Source organism: Bos javanicus, chromosome 7 (assembly GCF_032452875.1).
Source record: "Bos javanicus breed banteng chromosome 7, ARS-OSU_banteng_1.0, whole genome shotgun sequence".
Lineage (NCBI taxonomy): Eukaryota > Metazoa > Chordata > Mammalia > Artiodactyla > Bovidae > Bos > Bos javanicus.
The window spans coordinates 48845489-48863777 of NC_083874.1; the positions used below are offsets into that span (position 1 = coordinate 48845489).

Consider the following 18289-nt stretch of genomic DNA (forward strand, 5'->3'; position numbering starts at 1 on the left):
GCTTTAGCAAGAGAAGAGTGAGCTTTCTTTTAGAAATATTCTTTTTCTGGAAGGAAGAGGGGTGGTTCTCATGCTTGGTTTGGTTTTATAACTTACCCAAAAGAGTTCTGAAAGGTTTATTTGCATAAATAAATCACATTTTAAGCTGTTACCTAAAGCACAGCTCATCTTTCAAACTTCTGCATTCTGGAATGGCAGTCTAAGCCCCAGTCCTAAGTGCTGACTGGTTTTGCCTTTAGTGCAAATATTCATTTTCCTTTCCCTCATCCTCTGATGGAATCTATTCCATAAATATGAAAATCTATTCCAATAAATATGAAAATCAGAGATTTTAAAAGATCAAATTTTTTAAAATAAATTAATTTTAGTTGGAGGCTAAGTACTTTATAATATTGTAGTGGGTTTTGCCATACATTGATATGAATCAGCCATGGGTGTACATGTGTTCCCCATCCTGAACCCCCCTCCCACCTCCCTCCCCATCCCATCCCTCTGGGTCATCCCTGTGCACCAGCCCCGAGCTCCCTGTCTCATGCATCCAACCTGGACTGGTGATCTATTTCACACATGGTAATATACATGTTTCAATGCTATTCTCTCAAATCATTCCACCCTTGCCTTCTCCCACACAGTCCAAAAGACTGTTCTTTACATCTGTGTCTCTCATCATTATCATCTTTCTAAATTCCATATATATGCATTAATATACTGTACTGGTGTTTTTCTTTCTGGCTTACTTCACTCTGTGTAATAGGCTCCAGTTTCATCCACTTCATTAGAACTAATTCAAATGTATTCTTTTTAATGGCTGAGTAATATTCCATTGTGTGTATGTGCCACAGCTTTCTTATCCATTTGTCTGCTGATGGACATCTAGGTTGCTTCCATGTCCTGGCTATTGTAAACAGTGCGATGAACATTGGGGCACACGTGTCTCTTTCAGTTCTGGTTTCCTTGGTGTGTATGCCCAGCAATGGGATTGCTGGGTCGTATGGCAGTTCTATTTCCAGTTTTTTAAGGAATCTCCACACTGTTCTCCATAGTGGCTGTGCTAGTTTGCATTCCCACCAACAGTGTAAGAGAGTTCCCTTTTCTCCACACCCTCTCCAGCATTTATTGTTTGTAAACTTTTTGATAGCAGCCATTCTGACCGGCAGGAGATGGTACCTCATTGTGGTTTTGATTTGCATTTCTCTGATAATGAGTGATGTTGAGCATCTTTTCATGTGTTTGTTAGCCATCTGTATGTCTTCTTTGGAGAAATGTCTGTTTAGTTCTTTGGCCCATTTTTTGATTGGGTCGTTTGTTTTTCTGGAATTGAGCTGCATGACCTGCTTATATATATTGGAGATTAATTCTTTGTCAGTTGCTTTGTTTGCTATTATTTTCTCCCATTCTGAAGGGTACCTTGTTTTACCTTGCTTATAGTTTCCTTCATTATGCAACAGCTTTTAAGTTTAATTAGGTCCCATTTGTTTATTTTTGCTTTTATTTCCATTACTCTGGGAGGTGGGTCATAGAGGATCTTGCTATGATCAAATTTCTAAAATATTTTGAAAATGCAAACAGACCTAGAAGAAACCTTCTCGCTTCTTATTAGATACGCGATAACCAAGACCCCAAAGGGTCTTGGCATAGGAAATGGCAACCCACTCCAGTATCCTTGCCTGGAAAATTTCATGGACAGATCAGCCTCGTGAGCTACAATCCATGGGATCACAAAGAGGTGGACACAACTGAGTGCACATGCACATGCATACACCTAAGAGTCTTGTCCAAGGCATATAACTAATTAATGATAGATCTAGAACCAAAATCCAGACTTCCTCAATCCTGAATTAGTGCTCTCTCTCCCACACTATCTGGTGTCTCTATATTTTTATCCATTTCTATATCATCTTCAGACACAGATGGTTTAATTCACGCTAACCAGTAGCATATCCCAAAGTAAGATTCAGGACATCTCACGGCTCTTAGTTATCACTGTCTCCTTTTGTTAGCTGGAAGATCACGGACAGAAGATGGGAAATCCTGCCTGGCCTCTTCATGCCCCTGATGAAATGACAGCACAGGCTGTCTAGTGCCTTGTGCATGAAGTTTCATTGTTCATGCTTAGAACAAGAAGCATCTGAGATGTTGCAGGGGCCGCGGGGGGGGGGGGGGGCAGGTTCCCTTTATAAGAATTGGATTTCCTCTCTTTTTCTCATTAGCCAGGGAGCATAGGACAATTTGAAGGTGGGCAAAAACTTGAATTTCATTCACCACCAAAACTATTTTGCTGATGTTTTCTAGCTTCTCCTTCAAAATATGCCAAGAGGCTTAAACGAAATTCTAGCCTCTTGAACCAAATGACCTTTTATTTATAAGGTATGTTTCTTCCAAGAAGTTCCAAATGTTTCTTACACTTTCTCTTAATTCTTCTCTTCCCATGAGGGGAAGCATTTCATTTTTATCTTCCTGCCACAGCCATAGTTTCCCTGCTGTTTCTAGGGTTTCTTTTCAGGGTCTGATACTTAAAGGTTAGAATCTCCAGAAGTCACAAACATTCTCAACTGATGTCTCAGCCAAGATTGCTAACAAACGTATTCATTCAACAAATATTTACTGAGTATCTCCTATGTGCCCGGCACTATTGTAGGTACTAGGGATACAAGAGTAAACAAAACAGATCTTTGAGAAGCTAACACACAAATTAAAAAGATGATTTCCATTACCCATTGAATTCTGAACCACAAAAATGCTCTATTCTGATAAAAAAAAATTAAAAAATCACTGCCGTCTCAACTACTCAGACTAATATCTGCAGTTTTACATTTATACAGTAATATAGAGTTCATTTGCTACAGGCCTATATGGATTGCATTAGAAAACATGAAATTTGGATTCTAATCCTGACTCTTCCACCAACAGATTGCATGACCTTCAGCAAATACATAACCTCTAGGACCCTTAGAGTTTTGTTCTCTGAAGATGTTAGACAAGATTTCCCGTGTCTTAGTCTGCAATTCTGTGATTGGTTAACTTCACCTAAGATGGCTATATTCCATTTTTTTAAATTGGAATATAGTTGATTTATAATGTTGTACTAGTTTCTGCTGTACATCAAAGTGAGTCAGTTATATGCAAACACATATCCACTCTTTTTAGATTCTATTTCCATATAGGTCATTGCAGAGTATTTAATATAATTCCATATGCTACACAATAAGTTCTTATTAGTTATCTATTTTATATATAATAGTACGTATATGTCGATCCCAGCCTCCCAATGTATTCCTTCCTCCCCTTTTCCCCTTGGTAACCATAAGGTTTATCAAAGTCTGTGATTCAATTCTGTTATGTAAATAGGTTCATTTGTATCACTTTTTTAGACTCCCCATATAAGTGATATGATATGATATTTGTTTTTCTCTGACTTACTTCACTCAATATGAAAATCTCTAGGGCCCATCTATGTCTCACAAATGGCATTAGTTCATTCTATTTTATGACTGAGTAGTATTCTATTGTGCATATGTACCACATATTTTTTATCTATTCCTTCATCAATGGACATTTAGGTTGCTTCCATGTCCTAGCTATTGTGAATGGTGCTGCTATGAACACAGGGGTGCATGTATCCTTTCAAATTATGGTTTTTTCCGGATATATGCCCAGGAGTGGGATTGTTGGATATGGTAGCTCTATTTTTAGTTTTCTAGGGAATCTCCATACTGCTCTCCATAGTGGCTATACCAATTTATATTCCCACCAACAGTCCAGAGGTTTCCCTTTTCTGGAAGAGGAGGAATCTTTCTATATCAACTGCTTTTATTTGTGGAGTGGTATTGAGGGAAATAACACAAACTAACACACACCTCCTAGGACAACTGTTAACAGCATCTGCTCATGAAATAATCTATAAAATCAATCGGCTCCGTGCCTATTATGTCTTCAACACTGGACTAAATACTTTGGGGATGGGAGACACACGGAAAGACACTTGATCTTAAGGAACCTGATATACGGTGAAAGTACACAACAGTAAAGAATTGGAAACAAAAGTGTATTATAGGAGTTCTCTTGTGGCTAGGATTCTAGGTTTTCACTGCTGTGGCCCCAGTTTAATCTCTGGTTTGGAACTGAGATCCTTAAAGTCATATGGCATGGCCAAAAAAAACCAGAAGTGCACTATTAATATAAGGATTGTAAGTTCGCAAGAGAAGAAAAAGCAAAGACAACTAGATTCAAACCCTCTGAGGAAAGGTGGATCTACCTATAGATCCAGGTGGATCTCCCTGGATCTACCTATAGCAATCACCATCACAATAATGATGATGTCCAACACATGGACATCACCAGATGGTCGACACCAAAATCAGACTGATTATATTCTTTGCAGCCAAAGATGGAGAAGCTCTATACAGTCAGCAAAAACAAGACCAGGAGCTGACTGTGCCTCGGATCATGAACTCCTTATTGCCAAATTCAGACTGAAATTGAAGAAAGTGGAGAAAACCACTAGACCATTCAGGTATGACCTAAATCAAATCCTTTATGACTATGCAGTGGAAGTGAGAAATAGATTTAGAGAAATAGGATTAGATCTGACAGACAGAGTGCCTGATGAACTATGGATGGAGGTTTGTGACAGTGTACAGGAGACAGGCCACTGCTGAGTTTTCCAAATTTGCTGGCATATTGAGTGCAGCACTTTCACAGCATCATCTTTCAGGATTTGAAAAAGCTCAACTGGAATTCCATCACCTCCACTAGCTTTGTTTGTAGTGATGCTTTCTAAGGCCCACTTGACTTCACATTCCAGGATGTCTGGCCCTAGGTGAGTGATCACACCATCGTGATTATCTGGGTCATGAAGATCTTTTTTGTACAGTTCTTCTGTGTATTCTTGCCACCTCTTCTTAGTATCTTCTGCTTCTGTGAGGTCCATACCATTTCCGTCCTTTATCGAGCCCATTTTTGCATGAAATGTTCCCTTGGTATCTCTAATTTTCTTGAAGAGATCTCTAGTCTTTCCCATTCTGTTGTTTTCCTCTATTTCTTTGCACTGGTCACTGAGGAAGGCTTTCTTATCTCTTCTTGCTATTCTTTGGAACTCTGCATCCAGATGCTCATATCTTTTCAGCAATACGTGAACCGTGAACTTCCAGATGTTCAAGCTGGTTTTAGAAAAAGCAGAGGAAGCAGAGACCAAATTGCCAACATCTGCTGGATCATCGAAAAAGCAAGAGAGTTCCAGAAAAACATCTATTTCTGCTTTATTGACTATGCCAAAGCCTTTGACTGTGTGGATCACAATAAACTGTGGAAATTCTTCAAGAGATGGGAATACCAGACCACCCGACCTGCCTCTTGAGAAACCTGTATGCAGGTCAGGAAGCAACAGTTAGAAATGGACATGGAACAACAGACTGGTTCCAAATAGGAAAAGGAGTATGTCAAGGCTGTATACTGTCACCCTGCTTTTTTAATTTATATGCAGAGTACATCATGAGAAATGCTGGACCGGAGGAAGCACAAGCTAGAATCAAGATTGCCAGGAGAAATATTAATAACCTCAGATATGCAGATGACACCACCGTTATGGCAGAAAGTGAAGAAGAACTAAAGAGCCTCTTGATGAAAGTGAAAGAGGAGAGTGAAAAAGTTGGCTTAAAGCTCAACATTCAGAAAAATAAAATCATGGCATCCGGTCCCATCACTTCATGGCAGATAGATGGGGAAACAGGCTGACTTTATTTTTCTGGGCTCCAAAACCACTGCAAATGGTGACTGCAGCCATGAAATTAAAAGACACTTACTCCTTGGAAGGAAAGTTATGACCAACCTAGACAGCATATTAAAAAGCAGAGACATTACTTTGCAAACAAAGGTCCATCTAGTCAAGGTTATGGTTTTTCTCGTGGTCATGTATGAATGTTAGAGTTGGACTATAAAGAAAGCTGAAAGCATAAGAATTGATGCTTTTGAACTGTGGTGTTGGAAAAGACTCTTGAGAGTCTCTTGGACTGGAAGGAGATCCAACCAGTCCATCCTAAAGGAGATCAGTCCTGGGTATTCATTGAAAGGACTGATTTTGAAGCTGAAACTCCAATACTTTGGCCACCTGATGCTAAGAGCTGACTCACTGGAAAAAACCCTGATGGTGGGAAAGATAGAGAGCAGGAGGAGAAGGGGACCTCAGAGGATGAGATGGTTGGATGGCATCATCTACTCGATGGACATGGGTTTGGGTGGACTCCGGGAGTTGGTGATGGACAGGGAGGCCTGGCATGCTGCGATTCATGGGGTCGCAAAGAGTCAGACACGACTGATCGACTGATCTCTGATCTCTCTTTCACTTTCATCAAGAGGCTCTTTAGTTCCTCTTCACTTTCTGCCATAAGGGTGGTGTCATCTGTATATCTGAGGTTATTGATATTTCTCCCGGCCATCATGATTCCACCTTGTGCTTCTTCCCACCCAGCGTTTCTCATGATGTACTCTGCATATAAGTTAAAAAAGCAGGGTGACAGTATACAGCCTTGACGTACTCCTTTCCTGATTTGGAACCAGTTTTTTGTTCCATGTCCATTTCTAACTGTTGCTTCCTAACCTGCATACAGGTTTCTCAAGAGGCAGGTCAGGTGGTCTGGTATTCCCATCTCTTAAAGAATCTCCACAGTTTGTTGTGATGCACACAGTCAAAGGCTTTGGCATAGTCAGTAAAGCAGAAGTAGATGTTTTACTGGATTGCTCTTGCTTTTTCAATGATCCAACAGATGTTGGAAATTTGATCTCTTGTTCCTCTGGCTTTTCTAAATCCAGCTTGAATATCTGGAAGTTCATGGTTCATGTTCTGTTGAAGCCTGGCTTGGAGAATTTTGAGCATTACTTTACTAGCGTGTGAGATGAATGCAATTGTGCGGTAGTTTGAGCATTCTTTGGCATTGCCTTTCTTTGGGATTGGAATGAAAACTGACCTTTTCCAGTCTTGTGGCCACTGCTGAGTTTGCCATATTTGCTGGCATATTGAGTGCAGCACTTTCACAGCATCATCTTTTAAGATTTGAAAGAGCTCAACTGGAATTCCATCACCTCCACTAGCTTTGCTTGTAGTGATGCTTCCTAAGGCCCACTTGACTTCACATTCCAGGATGTCTGGCTCTAGGTGAGTGATCACACACAACTGTGATTATCTGGATCATGAAGATCTTCTTTGTATAGTTCTTCTGTGTATTCTTGCCACGTCTTCTTTATATCTTCTGCTTCTGTTATATCCATACCATTTCTGTCCTTTATTGAGCCCATCTTTGCATGAATTGTTCCCTTGGTATCTTTAATTTTCTTGAAGAGATCTCTAGTCTTTCCCATTCTATTGCTTTCCTCTATTTCTTTGCATTGATCACTGAGGAAGGCTTTTTATCTCCTGCTATTCTTTGGAACTCTGCATTCAAATAGGTATATCTTTCCTTTTCTCCTTTGCCTTTAGCTTCTCTTCTTTTCACAGCTATTTCTAAGGCCTATTCAGACAACCATTTTGCTTTTTTGCATTTCTTTTTCTTCAGGACGGTCTTGATCCCTGTCTCCTGTACAATGTCACATACCTCTGTCCATAGTTCATCAGGCACTCTGTCTATCAGATCTAATCCCTTGAATTTATTTCTCACTTCCACTGTAAAATCATAAGGGATTTGATTTAAGTCATACCTGAATGGTCCAGTGGGGAATGGTCCAGTAGGGAAACTACTTTCTTCAATTTAAGTCTGAATTTTACAATAAGGGGTTCTTGATTATACCAGTCAAGCTCCTGTCTCCTTTGAAATCATAGCACTTATTACTAGCAGCCTGTGGGGTGATTACATGCTGTCTTGTGATGTCAATGGCATTATTAAATGTCTTCTGATATTAGTGTTTTTGATGTCTTGTGGTATTACTAAGATGTTGTTGCTGTTGTTCAGTTGCTAAGTCATGCCCAACTCTTTGCAATACCATGGACTGTAGCACAGCAGGCTCCTCCCTCCTCCACTATCTCCCAGAGTTTACACAAATTCATGCCCAGTGAGATAGTGATGCTATCTAACCATCTCAACCTCTGCCACCCCCTTCTTTTGCCTTCAATCTTTCCCAGCATCAGGGTCTTTTCCAATGAGATGGCTCTTTCAATCAGGCAGCTTCAGCAACAGTCCTTCCAGTGAATATTCAAGGTTAATTTCCCTTAGGATTGACTGGTTTGATTATCTTGAGTCCAAGACAAAAGTCTTCCCCAGCACCACAATTCAAAAGCATCAATTTTTCAGCTCTCAGCCTTCTTTATGGTCTACCTCCCACATTCATACATGACTATGGATAGAAAAACCATAGCTTTGATTATATGGACCTTTGTCAGCAAAATGATGTCTCTGCTTTTTAATACACTGTCTAGGTTTGTCATAGCTTTCCTTCCAAGGAGCAAGCATCTTTTAATTTCATGGCTGCAGTCATAGTCCACAGTGATTCTAGAGCCTGAGAAAATAAAATCTGTCACAGCTTCCACTTTTCTTCTATTTGCCATGAAGTGATGGGACTGGATGTCATGATCTTAGTTTTTTGAATTCTGAGTTTCAAGCCAGCTTTTTCACTCTCCTCTTTTACCCTCATCAAGAGGCTCTTTACTTCCTCTTCTGCCTTTAGCATAGTATCATCTACATATCTGAGGTTGATGACATTTCTCCTGGTAAGCTTGATTCCAGCTTGTGATTCATCCAGCCTGAGATTTTATATGATGTACTCTGCATGTAAGTTAAATAAATTACTAAGACAGCACCTATATTACCGTGTATCTTTTGCAGTATTGAGCGTTTCATATACTTTTATTGTGCCAGCTAACTCTAAACTCTTCTGTATTGCTCCTGGGGTCTTGGCTAATTCAAAAGTTTGAGTGTTTGTGAAGCTTTCATTCATTAGAAAAATGATCCAAATCAAATAAATACAGTTAACACTACTTGATTCTACCCTATTTAGAGACTCTTTTTGTGCCCAGTTTTGGACATAAAGGTAATCTGTGTGTGTTTGCAATCCCTTCAGCCCTTATACACTCATAGAATCATAGCTATCTTCTGAACAACCAAAGAAAAATTCTATCTGTTCCTTGAAAATTAAAAAACAACTAACTCAGTTAAAAAGTAGTTCCAGTTTGCAGATTTATTTTAAGTTTACAAATTTATAATATAAATAAATAGAAAGGAATTTATTATATATAAATAGAAAGGAATAGACATAATATATATGTAAATTTTAAATAATAATAAAATGCATACTCTGAAGCCATTATCCACCATAGGAAATAAAACATGAAAGAGCAAATCTTTTATATCATCAAAAGTTTTAAGTAAATTAACTCTAAAATGATTATAAAACCTTAAGATGATAAAGGGGGTTTTAAGACTAAAAAAAGACACCAACTATTACAGTATTATATCGTGAGATCAGAAGGAGATTACGGGCTTCACTGGTGGCTCAGTGGTAAAGAATCTGACTGCCAATGCAGGAGACATGGGTTCAATCCCTGGTCTGGGAAGATCCTGCATGTCAGAGAGAAACTAAGCCTGTGTGCCTCAACTATTGAGCCTGTGTTCTAGAGCCTGGGAGCCACAATGACTAAGCCACAACTTTTGAAGCCCACGCACTCTAGAGCCCAACAAGAGAAGCCACCACAATGATAAGCCCACACACCTCAATCAGAGAGTAGCCCCTGCTCTCTGCAACTAGAGAAAAGCCAGTGCAGCAACAAAGACTCAGCATGGCCAAAAATAAATAAATAAATAATGATTTTTAAAAGGAGATTAGATAAATCTAGTCCTAATGATGGTATCAAATACTTCTGCAAAAGATTTTTAAAGTCTATTTTATGTCCCTTAAAGAATTGTAGTGTAAAGTGACTATATAGCCTGGATTTTTGGAATAATTACAATTTCACCCCATTTCCAGAAACCAATGGCTTTTTGGAAATTACAATATTTTGTTATTCAAGCTACTCTACATCTTCCAATGTACCTCTTCTATCAAGAAATAAAGATTCTTGTTGGGGTCATGCGATCTATGCTGGTGTGGGTAAATAATCAGCATTCAGTTCAATTCAGTTCAGTCGCTCAGTCGTGTCCGACTCTTTGTGACCCCATGAATCGCAGCACGCCAGGCCTCCCTGTCCATCAACAACTCCCGGAGTTCACTCAAACTCATGTCCATCAAGTCAGTGATGCCATCCAGCCATCTCATCCTCTGTCGTCCCCTTCTCCTCCTGCCCCCAATCCCTCCCAGCATCAGAGTCTTTTCCAACGAGTCAACTCTTCGCATGAGGTGGCCAAAGTACAGGAGTTTCAGCTTTAGCATCTCTGGAGTTATTTCTCCACTGATCTCCAGTAGCATATTGGGCACCTACTGACCTGGGGAGTTCCTCTTTCAGTATCCTATCATTTTGCCTTTTCATACTGTTCATGGGGTTCTCAAGGCAAGAATACTGAAGTGGTTTGCCATTCCCTTCTCCAGTGGACCACATTCTGTCAGCATAGATAAAATGAATAAAAACAAAAGCATCAGGTTACAGATTTAGAAGATTCTGACTCTAGTTGCTATTGAATTACTGGCTTTCATGAAGTGAGCATTAGACTTTCAGGTAGCTAATGCAGAGGGAAATATAACCAATATTAAGATCCACAGTATCTATGAGGAAAAACTAAACCAGTTGCACAGGAGAAGCCCAATTATTCCTGATTCTAAGAACTGAGATGTATTTCTCTACTAAGTCTTCACAGAGATAATATGATCATTTACATCCCTTCCTTATAGTAAACACAGCAATGTGTTTCAAAGGGTTTTGTTTTCAATTGAGTTACAAGTGATGTAGAATATTATATAAGTTACATGGCAACCCACTCCAGTATTCTTGCCTGGAGAATCCCATGGACAGAGGAGCCTAGAAGGCTACAGTCTATGGGGTCACAAGAGCTGGATACAACTTAGCGACTAAACTACTACAGGTGTGCAATATAGTGACTCACAATTTTTAAAGCTTATACTCTATTAATAGTTATTGTAAACATTGACTACATTCTTTGTATTGTACTATATAGCCTTATAGTTTATTTTATACATAATAGCTTGTATCTCTTAATTCCCTATTATTATATTGCCCCTTCCCCCTTCCCTCTCCTCACTGGCAATCACTAGTTTGGTCTCTATATTTGTGAGTCTGCCTCCTTTTTGTTATATTCACTGCTGCTGCTGCTGCTAAGTCGCATCAGTCGTGTCCGACTCTGTGCGAACCCATAGACGGCAGCCCACCAGGCTCCCCCGTCCCTGGGATTCTCCAGGCAAGAACACTGGAGTGGGTTGCCATTTCCTTCTCCAATGCATGAAAGTGAAAGTAAAGTTGCTCAGTTGTGTCTGACCCTTAGCAACCCCATGGACTGCAGCCTACCAGGCTCCTCCATCCCTGGGATTCTCCAGGCAAGAACACTGGAGTGGGTTGCCATTTCCTTCTCCAATGCATGAAAGTGAAAAGTGAAAGTGAAGTCGCTCAGTCGTGTCTGACTCTTAGCGACCCCATGGACTGCAGCCTACCAGGCTCCTCCGTCCTTGGGATTCTCCAGGCAAGAGTACTGGAGTGGGGTGCCATCGCCTTCTAGTTTTCTGTAATAAATTCCACATATAAGTGACACCATACAGTATTTGTCTTTCTCTGTCTGAACTTTATTCACTTAGCACAATACCCTCCAAGTCCATCCGTGTTGTTGCAAATGGCAAAATTTCATTCCTTTTTTGGCTGAGTGTTCCAGGAAATGGCAACCCACTCCAGTATTCTTGCCTGGAAAATCCCATGGACGGAGGAGCCTGGTAGGCTACAGTCAGTCTGTGGGGTCGCAAAGAGTCGGACACGACTGAGCAACTTCACTTTCACGTTCACTTTCATTCCATGTATATATATCATTATCCATTCATCCATTGATGGACACTTTGATTGCTTACATATCTTGGCAACTGTAAATAATGCTGCTGAGAACAATGGGGTGCATGTATCTTTTCAAATTAGTGTTTTTGTTTTTTCCAAATACCTACCCAGCAGTGGATATTCCTAAGTCATATGGTAGTTCTGTTTTTAGTTTTTTGAGGAATCTCCATACTATTTTCCATAGTATACCCTGCCAACAAGGTATAAAGATTCCCTTTTCTCCACATCCTTGCCAACATTTGTTATTTGGGTTCTTTTGCTGATAGCCATCCTGATAGGTATGAAATGATACCTCATTGTGGTTTTGATTTGCATTGCCTGATGATTAGCAACATTGAGCATCTTTTCATGTGCCTGTGTTTCCTCTTTGGAAAAATATCTATTCAGGTCTTCTGCTAATTTTTTAATCGAGTTGTTTTATTGATGAGCTGTATGAGCTTCTTATATATTTTGAATATTAACCCCTCATCAGTCATATCATTTGCAAACATTTTCTCCCATTTAGTAGGTTGTCTTTTTGTTTCATCAACCATTTTCTTTGCTGTGCGAAAGCTTTTAAGTATAATTAGGTTCAATGGATTTTTTATCATAACAAATATGCTGAGGACTTCAAACCAAAATGCAAATTCAGAGATACAAATATATGCCCTCTGAAATGACATTTTTGGGAAATAAGTCAGCAGTTCTTCTGGGTACAGGCATCATAACTTCATAAAGGCAAACATCTGGAATTTTTACACTGCAGATATTAAAATAGTTCCATCCTTAGTCAAGAATTCAGATGTTTTGGATAGATCTGCTATTTGTAATTAATTTGCTGGTCCTAGTATGAATATAATATACTTGAACTACATTTCATTAAATTCCCAGCAGATTTAGATAGAATTTCTTTTTTCCCTTTCTTATAGGTAAGTACCCAGAGAAGTGAGAAAACGTTTTTTCTCTGGGATTATGCTTGGCATATGTGACAGAAATGTCAGAGTAAGTACAAAATGTGAATGTGCATTTGTCATGTATGACTATAGGGGGAATTCTACTTTTAAAAAAATATACCAATCTATTTATCAACTTTCCAAAGTGCAATCTGATTATTTGCTTTGGAAGTTTTTTCTTCTGCAATTTAAGTGTTCAGTAAGAGCCCACTGATTATGGGCTGGAGGAAAAGACAAAGGAAATCTAAACCAAAACGACTAGGAGCCATAATCTACTAATACTTGCTCAAAGAGAAAACACTTGAATTATTATGCAAACCAAAAGAAAAATAAGAATTCAAGGTAAAAATGTCATAAATTTAGTATATACTCATGTATTCAGTGAGGCATTTGTATCAAAGCCAGCTCTAATCTTTCTTTAACTGGATTGTGTTCGGTTTTGTTTCCCCTACAGGATAAAGAAGAAAACCACTAGAGTGTCTCTGACCATCAGTCCCCCCGTTAATGAAGCCTCTAACACCAGATCAAGTTATTCTACCTTAGTTCAACCACTGTGTATTGAGCCCCAGAGGGTAGGTTCAACTTTAAAAGCTTTCTGAGGGCTTTCAGTAATGGAGACACAGTCCCAGAGAGGAAGGAATCAATGCAATTTCTTGAAAAGTATACACAGGAAAAGCTTCCAGCTGCATGACCTCAGAAGGAACAAGAGAAATCTATGGGTCTCAGAAATAACTCCATGGTAGTTCTGTGGGTTGGCCATTTGTCTGTGTGCCAGACCATAAGGGACAGTTGGTTTCTAGGAGCTCAGTCCCATAATAGAATATTCCAACTATCCAAGGAATGAATTCCCTTGTAATTAAAAAAGGAGAGGGGGATGTTTTTCAAAAACCTAAAAGATACAAGAACAACTGTAAGGAGGAAGGAAAAAATCTAGTGAGTAAAATTTAGAAGTTATTTAAACCTTTAATGTGCAGTCTCTAAATAATCACCAATACTCATTTCTCAAATGTAATCACCTAGTGTTGTATTTTACCATCTCAACTAATGGAATGCTGGAGGAGAGAGGAAAAAGGGGTGGCATTGGAGCAGATATCCAAACTGACATTTAATTTAGGAATATCACCCCTTTCATAAAGTAAATTTATAGTGTGGGTGGTAACAGCTAGCCCATGGTCACCATTCAACTAAGGTTTCAGAGCCTTGACAACATGGATGACAGTGTCTCTTCTGTTTCTTAACCAGATGCAGAGTCCCTGCAGCAGCCTGTTGGGATCCACTTGTGCTGTAGCCCCTGTGTTTACCAAGGTAATCTATGCACAGTGCATAATGGAGTTTAGATTTTATAGACAAATTGTAGGGTTTGTCAAAGGTATAAGAAGAAGAAAAGAGAAAACTAGAAAGGACCTCAGGGATTACAATTCTTTATATATGAGAAAACTGAGTCCCAGAAAACATGAAATTATTGTTCAGTGTCACAGGGCAATTCATGGTTCATCCTATGCTCTTTAGACTTTTGCTCTATGTCAATCCTCCAGCTCTGGAAGGCAGTTCTTAGATGGTTCTCTCCAAGCAGACAATGCTCTGCCTGACCTCAAGGTTCAATTCATCACATTCTCTTAACTGGCCAAAAGATGCCCTTCTGAAGAAGTCAACAAGCAAAACCATATCTATTTCTGGCTTGGGTCACAGTCAGAGATCAGGATTTAGATGCCTCCTCTATCATTCACTGGAAACAGCAGGATTCAATCAGCTAAGTCAAACCAAGCTAAGCTTGCTATCTTCTGCAGGCTGTCTCCCAGTTTTCAAACCTAACAGAACTGGAACTATTGCCACTGCTGGCCTAAGGTATGAGAAGTACAGCTGGAACTTACCCAGATACAGGATGGGAGACACAGGAAACAATGTCGTTATGAATAAGGAGCAGTGCTATCAATTCTGGAAGCCCACTTTCAGCAGATGCTATTAGGCACAAGTCTTCTCTCCTGCTGCATTCCTTCTTATAATATGCAGCCCTGGACATCAGGCTCAAGGGCTGGGCTGGTGATCATTATGTCTTACCTAGGTCTCACCAGGCAGAAGGACCTCAGGTCCTCTCTCTTTGGTCTGAGGGCCAAGTTATAACCTGAAATGTGATTCCAGATTCCAGAGGACCCTGGAGCTGAGAACAGGAGAGGAGGGAGATTAGGACTTAAGGAGTAAACTTACCACAAACGCCACTTGTTCATGTATGAATTGTGAGACTGTACTAGCTGTTGTTAATAAATACTTTTTATATATCAATATAACTCTTCATTCTTTAAAGAAAGTTTTCAGATTATATCTCTGAAATGAGCCTCAAAACCTCAAGTATGCTGAGCATTTTGCTACCCCTATTTCACAGAAAAAGAACAGGAGTTCCACAAAGGTTAAAGTCTTCCAAGTTCCTATGATGAGCTTCAACCCTCTAGTGGAAAAGTTGTGATTTTGGCCCAATTCCTCTAAGTCATGATTCAGAATCATTAACAAATTACAATACTTCCCATGCTGCTCAACCAGTAATAAAGATTAAATCTGTACCTTCATAGGTACTAAATAAAAAAATAACACAAAAAAGTGAAGACCTCTCAACTAATCGGTTTTCTATTTTGAAAAGTGGTTCTTGGGGGAAAAGAATAAAAGCTTTCTCATTAAACACAACTCCATGAAACTGAGATAAAGACTTACAGCTGACTATGAAGCACAAAAGATACCCAGCAAGCTCCTTATTTTGATTAAGGTATAATCAGTTGTCAATAATCATGATGAAAATCATGCACACTTACTGCAACTGACACCCCAAATCACAGTATATGGTGAAACAATTTCTTCCATTCTGTGAATTCTGTGTTTGTTCTTCAGCATCTTCAAGATATCTCTACAACCAGAGGTCAGTTTGTCGTGTTTGAATGCCGAGTCCAGGCCACAGCCGCAGTTCAAGTTCATTGGTACAGAGAGAAAGAGCAGATAGCCGACTCAGATGACTTCCGAATTCTGAGAAAAAGTACAGTGATAAGCTTTATAATTTACTTTTTATTCCAATTTACCTTGAAATCTAATTCATGTTTTAACGTTTAATAACTGATTTGTTACAGGTTCAGAGATTGCTACTGCTAAACAATTACTTAAATACAAATAATTCCTCAACATAAACAACCAAAAAAGAAAAGACAGCTGCTTTGTTCTGATGAAATAATAGTTTTAATAGCTGTAAAAAAGACTAGTCTGTTTTCACAGATTAATCTTAATTATTTTCCCAATGAGTTCTTGGCATACAAACAAGAAAATAAATGTGAGAATAAACATACTTTTTAAAGAGTAACACAAATGAAAACTGATGCATAGCTTTCTAAAACTTTACAGTTTAAGTTTCCTGTGCATACATGCTAAGTCACTCCAGTCATGTCCGACATGCTAAACACTGAGTTTATAAACAATTTCTAATTTAATCCTCACATCAGTATTTTGAGGTATGTGTTATCATCTCCATTTTATAAGCAAGAAAACTGAAATTAGAAATGCTAAACACCTTGCCAAAGGTCACAAGGCTAGTAAGTGCTATAGTCAAGTTTCAAGCCAAAGATATTTCTTACACTAAGTGAAGAAAATATACTCTCTTAAATATTAATTCAAAACAACTGAACATTTGCACATCACATTTAGGAAGAAACACCTCTATTATGCCACATGGTATTTCTTTTAAAAGTCACATTTATTGCATTTTTTGAAAGTAATAAAATTTATTACAATAAATATAAAAAATATATAAAATCTAGAAGAAACGTAAAGTTACATTCTTACCACCCAGAGAAAACTATTATTAATCTTTTGTGTATTTTTCTGCAGTAATACTACAGTATTTCTGTAATATTCAACTTTAATTAGAGAGAGTAAAAGAAAAGGATTTTCTTGGGAGAAAAAGGCCACCTCAGGATTAATGTTTCAGCAACAGTTTACATTCAGAGAAGAGATACAGCTGTTCCTATCTCACATTAAAGATGAATAATTAAGGCCCAGAGAAGTAATTTTCACAAAGTCACAGAGCAAGCTAGTTGTAGAACAGGACTGAAATACGGTTTTTCCAGCTCTAGCATCCTGCCAAGTATTCATTCCATACCTTTTCTGAGTTTCTACACAATTTACGGTCTGTGATGCAAGATTTCAGTCAATGTTGTACTTGTTTCAAGTTATTTCTTGCATACACATGGCACCTTCTCTCAACTAAACTGCCATCATTTAAATTTTCTATTCTCTTGTTTTTTCTTTCAGAAACTTGTTTATCATCTATTCCTGGTAAGCACAATTTTTCAACATCTTGATAATAAATAATTAAACCAAATAAGCATCAGAAGACTTTGTCTCCTAAACTACTTTTGCCTTCAGAAACAGTTTTGAGGCTACCTTATGCCAACTCTTCTACAATGGAAGAAGCAAGAATACTGGGATTTATCAGTATATTTGCTCATTTATTCATTCATTCAACATTTACTAGATACAGGCAATGGCCAGGTTCCATTCGTGGCACTGAGGAATCCCTGACCTCACAGGGCATGAATTCTTCCTCTAATTCCATTTGATGTCCTCTTATTCCATGTGTCTCGTGAGCAACACACAGAGGCAGAAAGAAGGTGTCCTGACATCAAACATCTAAATTGTTGGCTGTCCAAGAAGTACATGCGATGGCCACCACACAGTGGCCATCACTATCCTACCATCAAGCCTAGTTACCATGGCAATAACAACATTTAGGTCAGTTCAGAAAATCATCCTTATAGGACCTTTATGCTAAGCACTAAAGTTACAGAAATCTAGAATTCAAGAGGTAAAGTGTAATCCCTGCTTTTAAGAAGCTGATAGTCTAGTAGAGAAAACAGATATGTCTAAGAAGTAGGTGTTAGGGACCACGCTGGGGTTACTTCAGGTTGCACTGTTAGGATTTATCTTCATGAGCCCACTCAAAGATAAAAATCTAATCAGAGGGATTATTTTTTTAATCTCAGGAATACACTACTTATTCCCAATACCTACTCTCCCTGATATCCTCCCACACTGTTTGTTAATTTGGGGCACCTAAATACTCGGCTCAAGTTGAATCTCTCCCCTTTCCAGAGGAAGTGTGCACCTTAATTATCACAGAAGCATTTCCTGAAGATTCTGGAGACTTCAAGTGCATTGCAGAAAATGAGGCTGGGACTGCAGTCTCCACAGCAAGACTCTTTGTTTCTCCAGGTAATTACTCCCCAGGATCACCCTGCTCAAATTCAGCCCTGAGCCAAGAGGAAGACTCTCTCTGTTTCTATCTGAACTTTGGTGACTAATTCTATTTTTCAGAAGGAAAAGTGGAGAAATCAGAGGGTTCTCAAAAGTCACCCAC

General features: G+C 38.9%; 1 protein-coding gene across 2 annotated transcripts in view; it reads right to left on the bottom strand.

Moving 5' to 3' along the window:
• The window catches only part of KLHL3 (kelch like family member 3), a 280088-nt gene that overhangs the window by 254465 nt on the left and 7334 nt on the right, over nt 1-18289 (bottom strand). Inside the window, exons 1-3 of one of the 2 annotated variants that reach the window (XM_061423601.1) lie at nt 18038-18259; nt 15702-15909; nt 14959-15058 (exon numbers count right to left, since the gene is read on the bottom strand). In XM_061423601.1, coding sequence (XP_061279585.1) covers nt 14959-15058; nt 15702-15861 — 260 coding nt within the window. In that variant the 5' untranslated portion in view covers nt 15862-15909; nt 18038-18259. Of the gene's footprint in view, nt 1-14958; nt 15059-15701; nt 15910-18037; nt 18260-18289 lie in introns of those variants that run through there. The other variant, XM_061423600.1, reaches the window with a different exon arrangement.